General features: G+C 43.8%; 1 protein-coding gene across 1 annotated transcript; it reads right to left on the bottom strand.

Moving 5' to 3' along the window:
- Positions 1-4,024: 4,024 nt before the first annotated feature.
- Positions 4,025-7,905, bottom strand: LOC311233132 (tripartite motif-containing protein 16-like). The gene is made up of 2 exons (XM_084320020.1): positions 7,870-7,905; positions 4,025-6,113 (listed from the first exon to the last, which is right to left on the bottom strand). The coding sequence occupies exon 2, from the start codon at positions 6,105-6,107 to the stop codon at positions 4,449-4,451; it is 1,659 nt and encodes a 552-aa protein (XP_084176146.1). The 5' UTR covers positions 6,108-6,113; positions 7,870-7,905; the 3' UTR covers positions 4,025-4,448.
- Positions 7,906-8,333: the final 428 nt, after the last annotated feature.

Genomic DNA, 8,333 nt, shown 5'->3' with positions numbered 1-8,333 from the left:
AACCAATCAGAAGAAGGATATTTAACATTTGAGCCAATAACGGACGAGACTCTGCCCACACCTCGGCAAGACTGACCAATCATGGAAGCCTTGGGAAGCAGACGTCATTGATTTTCGAAAAGCACATGGCCTGCCTTCCCCTCCCAGCTGTGACGTACAGGCGTAGAGACGAAGGTTATTCTATAGTTGCGTGCTTACGAAACCAAGCCGCATTTCTCGGAGACGCTCTCTGATTGGCACTGACTGACGCTCTCTGATTGGCCACTGACGCGTTTGACCAATCCGTGACGAGCTGTGTCTTTGCCCATTTCCAAACAAACAGCCTGCAAACTACCTGGCGTTCTATCGCCATGCTCGAGTCTAAGACAACCTCTAACCTTAACCAACTTCGAAAGAGTGCCTAAGCTTAACCGTCGAAAGAACTTGCCGTCACGCTCTAAGACAAACTCTAACCTTAACCAACTTCGAAGAGTGCCTAAGCTTAACCAGTGTAGAAATAGGCTTGGTTTCGTAATCACGCAGACCGATGTTGCCACAAGGCGGCCATCTTGCTGCAGGGCAGAACGCCCACTAGGCGGCGTCTATACTTTCCGTAGCCGCATTTCTGCAGACCCCTCTCTGATTGGTTGAGCCCATTTCTGCTGGGAGGTACTTCCTGGTTATAACTGTCCAGGGGAGGAGTCACTTTAAAGAGACAGTGTCTATTTTACTGTGATTGATTGATTGATTGAAAACTTTATTAACAGATTGCAGAATGGGTACAGTACAGTACAGCTCAATACATACAATTGTTAAGGGGATGCAGACCAGAGAAAGACTTTCGTCTTGTTTACATCAGGGTCCCCCAATTTTCAATTCATCATAACATAAATGTATGACATACCAGATCTACAAATATACAGTACTGTTTATGAGTACAAAAATAGTCTAAAAATAGAGGGGAAGAAACTGTACATTAGAGGAGGTTGGGGGGGGTCTCTCTTTCCTTCTCTCTCTCTCTCCCTCATTATGAAATGATAATGCAATGAAAACCTATAAAACCCATGATTACAGTTGTTAAAAGGATATCTACAGAATAACTTGATGTTACCAAATATGCATTATTTAGTAAATAGGTACAGTACGTAGGTACGTTTTGCAATTATGCCACAACAATGTGGAACGGCCTACCCACAGCCGGAAAAAAATGTGAATCCCTGCCCTCCTTCAAAAACGCTCTCAAAGAGCACCTACCGGTGGCTGCAATTCCAAACTGGCCCCGGTAAATGTCCAAACCCCCCCAGGCCCCCACCCACCCCCCTCCAAAGTACAGTTTCTTCCCCCCTCTAATGTATATATTTTTTATGATCTCTTTCTCTTAAACAATACTGTATATTTGTATATCTTGTATGTCATAATGTCTGGATGAAACAGTACTGTATATCTGTGTGTCATGTATGTCATAAATGTATGAGGATAATTGTGTTGTTAGATGTATGAAGATAATTGTGTGATGTTAGATGTATGATAATTGTGTGTTGTTAGATGTATGAAGATAATTGTGTGATGTTAGATGTATGATAATTGTGTGTTGTTAGATGTATGAAGATAATTGTGTGATGTTAGATGTATGAAGATAATTGTGTGATGTTAGATGTATGAAGATAATTGTGTGATGTTAGATGTATGATAATTGTGTGTTGTTACTTAGATGTATGAAGATAATTGTGTGATGTTAGATGTATGACCAGAGAAAGTCTTTCGTCTTGTTTACATCAGGGTCCCCCATTTTCAATTCATCATAACATATGACATTTATGGCATACAGGTATATAGTACTGTTACATTTGTGACATATACGATATACAAATAGGGAGAGAGGGAGAACTCTGAGGACAGGAGCAGGGCTCTGAATCTGCGTTTTGTGAACATGTAACAGCAGGGCCGCGAGGGTAGAGACGTCACCCATCTTATGTCTCAACTGATTCCTGAGCTTCTGGGGAGAAAGAACTTACCGGAGCCCCTGGCCATTGCACCCCTAACCCTAACCCCAGACAGCTGCACAGCCTCATTACATCCTCCAGGTACCAGGATAAGAGCCAGGATCAGGAGTCTTGCCAGAGAAAAGAAGGAGTTGCTTTACATGAGACATCGCATCTATATTTTCCCTGACTACAGTAAGGCAATGCATGACAAACACTGTAGTTTCATCATCACTGTAAAGAAGAAACTGCGGGCAAGGGGGTTTGAGTACGCCCTGCGTGGCAGCACACCTGAAGTGAAGACTGAGGGCAAATGGAAGAAGTTCAACTCTCACGAGGAGGCAGAGGCCGTCTGGATGCCATCATCAGTGAACTCTTCCTTGAATTCCACAGGATAAACTACACTACCTAACTATTCCAATAGCAATGCTGGTTTAAGTATAGATATCCTCCCTCCAATTAGCAGCAATTAGCTTCTCAAATATCTGTTTACATGTTTAAGGGAAAATATGAAACGGTCATGAATTACCATTGAAATCCAATAGTGTTAAATGAAAATGACTTCGCGTTGAAAACGGTGCTGAAGTGTGCAGGTGAGAGGAGCTCTGAGTCTCAGTTCTGAGTCCATTTATGAACCACATGAGAGAAAAGCTAGAGGTCACACAGGCTTAAGACAGCTGCCTGCTGTTTATTCTTTTGACTGTTTCTTTCTTTTCTTCTTGATATTTTTATTATTTGTATATGTTGTTGTTTAAAAGAAGACTTGCTGAATCTATAATAAATGGTTAATAAAAAAAACATTTGAAACAATAACTTCTTTGAGCAAGGTACATCAATATTTTGTAAAAGTATAAAAAAGAGAATATGAAAAGATTTTGTTTTTCAGTGTAACATAAGTAACCTTCAAACTGACTATAGGGCTTAAACCACTACACCTTGTATTCAACATCCTTATATTTAATGGTTATCGTGTGCAGTATCACAATTAATAAAACGATAACACATCATAACGATAACTCAAACAAGGGACTAAACACGTTTAGCAATTATGCCACATCAATGTGGAACGCCCTACCCAAAGCTGTAAAGGAATGTGAATCACTACCCACTTTCAAAACCACTCTCAAAGAACACCTACGGAAGACTGCAATTTGAAACTGGCCCCTGTAGGGGAGCTCCAGTAGCTCACCGCGTACCTCGAGCGCTATTTCGTCGCCGGGGACAACCGTGCTCGTCACGGATCTGGGGTTTAGCGAGTTCGAATCCCGGACTGCAGCCGTGCCTTTCCCAGAGTGTCTTCCCCCCCATCTGTACCCCTTCAGCCTGTTTCTGTCGGTCATTCTTGACCAGAGTAAATGCGATAAACGCAAAAAAGAGCCAGCGGAATGGCCAAAGTTTTAAAAAAAGAAACTGGCCCCTGTAAATGTCCTAACACAACCCCCTCAATGTACAGTAAATTAGCAAGTATGGTTGTCAATATTCCAATGTAGTTTTGTTTGTACAGTTGTACAGTGTATGTCCCCCACCCACCCCTCCCACCAACCACCTCCATTGTACAGTCGCCCCCCGCCCACCTATACCCAACCTCCTCCAATGTACAGTTTCTACGTCAAATGTATATACTCTCTTTTCTGGACTCTTTTTATATCACAAACAGTACTGTATTTGCAAGTCTGGTATGTCATAAATGTATAGATGTAGCAGTACTGTCTATCTGTATGTCATGCATGTCATATATGTTATGATGATTTGAAAATGGGGGACCCTGATGTAAACAAGACGAAAGTCTTTCTCTGGTCTGCATCCCCTTAACAATTGTATGTATTGAGCTGTACTGTACTGTACCCATTCTGAAATATGTTAATAAAAATTTCAATTAAATTCAATTCAATCATTCACCAGGCCAATATACAGATTACAAAACATACATTCAAAACAAAAAAATAGTACATTTACAAACCAATGATCTTCTAGATAGACACTAGAAAGATATGCAGCCAGTATGAGCTTCTAGAGTGAGAGACAGTAGGATCTATCAAATATCCACACGTGTCCTTCTGGGTTTAGATGTCCACGTTTATTTAGTAGGAATAAAAGAACAAAATGCACAATATTCAATGAATGGTCATTTTTCCTAAGCGAAGAGACGGACCCAAATCCCACAGTAATGACCAAAATAACCAAAGGTGATCAAATACAATGGTTGCATATTGTTGTCCAACCTACCCAGAGTATGCAAATAAAGAGTTTGACTTCCCCACATGCAAAGGAACAGAGGTATTGAAGATGGGAATCAAATATGTGAATATGCAAATATCCAATCAGACAAACTTTACCCCGGTAGGCTATAAACGGTGTCCCTCAGAACAATGATAGAGTGACTGAGTGAATATAACTCCTAATGACCTCATCTTTCACAACTCAGCATCTTCAAGATCAATTTAAATCCAAAACCCTGAGTAGAGGAGCTGTGAATGTCACTGATCTCTACTTCAGCTCACAAAACTCAACCTCCCCAAAGTGATGTAACGTAAGTCCAGGATAGAGAGGCTGAGTGAATGTGGTGTTGACTCTGTGCAGGAGGGTCATGGTGTCAGAGACGCTGTAGAAGGACAGAGTACCTGCCCCGTGATCCAGGTACACTCCTATTCTGGAGGACCGGGGGCCCGGTACTGTTATTCTCTTGTTATTGTGTGTGAAGTTGTAATCACTTTGTCTGCACTCTAAAACCCAGGATTTGGAATTTAATCCAAATACACAGTTCGTCCAGCCGCCTGTTCTATTAATGTCTTTGTAGGAGGCTGCTACACAAACCCCTTCACTCCACTCCACCTCCCAGTAACAGCGTCCAGTCAGACCTTCTCTACCCAGAACCTGAGGCAATCTAATAAATCTTTCTCTGTGATTAGGATATGATTGCTCTTGCTGCATCCGTGTTGCTTTTCTGTTCCCCTCAGACAAAGACAGACTTGTGTTTGCTGTGTTTGGGTCCAGGGTGATCAGAGAGGAATATTGTAAGAAGTCAGCTCTGGTCTTGGGCTCTGGTAAAACATTAACTGCATTCGCTGTTGTTGAGATTCTGGGCCACTGCTCTTTCAGAACGTCCTGTAGTTTGTCTCTCAGCTCAGACACGACCTCAGTCACATCTGCAAAGTACAGGAGAGGAAGGACACTGATGCTGGGTAAGTCTGTAGACTCACTGGGACTGGAGAGGGAGGGGTAACTCTGTAGAAAGTGGATGTGGTCCTCTGTGTGTGAGAGCTGCTCCAGCTCAGTGGCTCTCCTCCTCAGGTCCGCTATCTCCTGATCCAGTCTCTTCTGCAGTTTTTCAGCCTGAGTCACGGTGGTCCTCTGTTGGGCTCTGATGACCTTCTTCAGCTCAGAGCACCTCGTCTCCAGGGAGCGTATCAGCTCAGTAAACATTCTCCCACTGTCCTCCACTGCTTTATCAGCAGAGCGATTGAGAGAATCAACAGCCTGTTGGGCCTCTTTGAGTCGCTTCTCTCTCTCCTGGGCTCTCTGGTGGACTTTCTGCTGACTCATGCCAAGCTCTTTCTGTCTCTCCGTCCTTTCTGCTGCAGCTAAGACTGTATCATGGCCTTTATGTTCATCCATGGAACACAAATAACAGATGCACTGCTGATCAGTACGACAGAAAACATCCAGAATCCTGTCATGACGAGAGCAGGTGTTCTCCTGAAGCCGTGTGGAGGCTTTGACCAGCTTGTGTTTCTTTAACGGAGCTACAGTATGATGAGGCTGGAGGTGAGTTTCACAGAAAGAGGTCAGACATACCAGGCAGGACTTGAGGGCTTTCTGCTTTCTCCCAGTGCAGACATCACAGGCCACATCTCCAGGTCCAGCATAACAGTGATCAGGAGGAGCAGCTTGGAGTCCTGTCTTCATTAGTTGTTCTATCACTTCAGCCAGCATGTTGCTTTTCTTCAGAACAGGCCTCGGAGTAAAAGTCTCCCTGCACTGGGGACATGTGTAGATCCCCCTCTGATCATCGTGATCCCAGCAGTCTGTAATACAGCCCATACAGTAGCTGTGTCCACAGGGAATAGTTACCGGATCCTTCAGTACATCCAGACAGAGAGAACAGCAGCACTGGTCCCGGTACAGATCAACTCCTTGCTGCGCCATTTTATTCTACAAAGACAAAGACAAGAGTGAACTCTGATCGTGTGGGTGGGAGGTGCTTCCTGGTTATATAGTGAATGAAGAAACACACTCCAGACACCCTGAAACAGACAATTCTCGAAGACACTGATGTCACGAGACCGCCGCCATCTTGGTATAGGGGGACCATACGGATTTCTACCATCAAATCCATGCATTGAGCTCCGTTTTTATTACATGTTTTATCACATTCTTGTTCATTTCATAACATTTTCATACGATTTGTTAATATTGAGGCCAACATGGCATTTCACTATTTCGAAAGTCTTTCTGGTGATTCTAAGGCGAGATATGAGTCAAAGAAACTCCCCCTGATTACCACGACCCAGGTCCGGACTGGCCATCGGGAGCACCGGGAGTTTTCCCGGTGGCCTGGCCTGCACAGATTTATATAAAAAAAAAAAAAAAAAAAAAAAAAAAAAATTATTATTATTATTTTTTGCCAGGCGATTGTTTCTAGTTGTGGCGGCGGCGCGGCGCGATAGTTAGATAACCTAGATGGGTGGGGAACAACCAGGATTTCACTGTCTGCCACAGAGTTGGAGAACTATCTGACTCTCTCTCTCTCACGGGCCAGCGGATCACACACAATGGAGCCGTGCTGCCGCTTGTGATTGGTGGAGGCGGGACCAGGCGATACAACTGATTGACAGCGGAGGCGGCGAATGGAATGGCAGACGGCACTCAGATGCAGAATAACAGCCAGGCCATGAGCCAGGTAGTGAGGGACTCGGGAGAGATACAGTAGAGCGAAAGTCAATTAACGTTGATGTCAAGATGGACAGTGGAAGAAAGAGAAATAAAAAACAGAGCTCAATGCATGGATTTGATGGTAGAAATCCGTATGGTCCCCCTATACCAAGATGGCGGCGGTCTCGTGACATCAGAGTGTCTTCGAGAATGGACAGTGGAAGAAAGAGAAAGGGTAGAGGAGAGAGGGATAAAACAAAGAAAAAGAAAGGCCCTTACAGGAGAGAGTGGTTAACTGTATTATAATAGTAAATAGAAAAATATGTTGTGCTCTTGCTTTTTTCTTTTTGAAGGTGGAGAGAGTAGCATTGCTAGTGCCACAACAGTTTTATTTGAGGTCCATAACAGTACATTGTACTAAGCAATTGTTGGCTCATTAGTTTGTGATTCACATGCACTAAAATTCACCAGAATTCAGGAAATTAAGTCTTTGTAACAAAAAAAAATCCTGGTGGGGGACCCCCAGACCCCCGCTTAAAAAGTGGCCTGACTGGGGCTATATTTCGCGCTATATCTCCCGGTATGAATTATTTCCCCAATCCGGCCCTGCCACGACCACAACATCAGAGCGAGTTAGCTGAATGTTAGCCACCAGCCACCTTTTCCTCTGTGATGGTATAAAACTTCCGATTTGGATTTCTGTATTTGTCATTAGTATAACGGTAACACAGCAGCTCTTTGGCATTGTGAAGGACCGAAGAAAAGTCTGCTTGATTGTCTTTAATTTGCCGCTTTAACTATCCGTTTCTCCACTAAATAGTGTACACAATGTACCAGGCGGGGCCGTTTCCCCCCACGCTGCAGTTGCGTAGCAATAACAGACAGGAAGTTGACTTCGAGAATACAGCGAAATAAGCTGACAAAGTTTTACATACATGCATGTTGTTGTCACTAACATAACGCATATATATATAAAGAAATATATAAGGATATAAAGTAAATACACACTAACTAACAATAATGTAAACAATCTCACATGAATGAGTTGAACGACGTCTTGACTGGAGGCGGAGTGAAAGTTTCTGAAACAAACAAGTTAGTAACGTTAAAACTAAAATGGCCGCTCGGCGCACGGCATATCCGGTCAGATAGTAGTGAGACGCTGCCCTCTAGTGGCCGGCGATAAACTCTTCAGTGAACTGTGAACACGTGTCGGGTGGCGTCTCTACTTTCCGTAGCTCCATTTCTGCAGACCACTCTCTGATTGGTTGAGCCCATTTCTGCAGACCCCTCTCTGATTGGCCGAGCGCGCGCATGCGCATGAGCCGCGACAAGCTGGGAGCCGAATCCAGGATCCGAGTTTTCTGATGAATAGACCACGCGTCTCCACAATTCGTAGCCGCATTTCTGCAGACCCCTCTCTGATTGGTTGAACTCCATTTTTGCAGACCCCTCCCATTTCTGCAGACCCCTCTCTGATTGGTTGAGCGAAGCCCCTCT

The sequence above is a fragment of the Notolepis coatsorum genome, assembly GCF_963971535.1.
Source record: "Notolepis coatsorum genome assembly, chromosome: 8".
Classification (NCBI taxonomy): domain Eukaryota; kingdom Metazoa; phylum Chordata; class Actinopteri; order Aulopiformes; family Paralepididae; genus Notolepis; species Notolepis coatsorum.
This window is presented reverse-complemented; position numbering and strand designations above follow the sequence as displayed.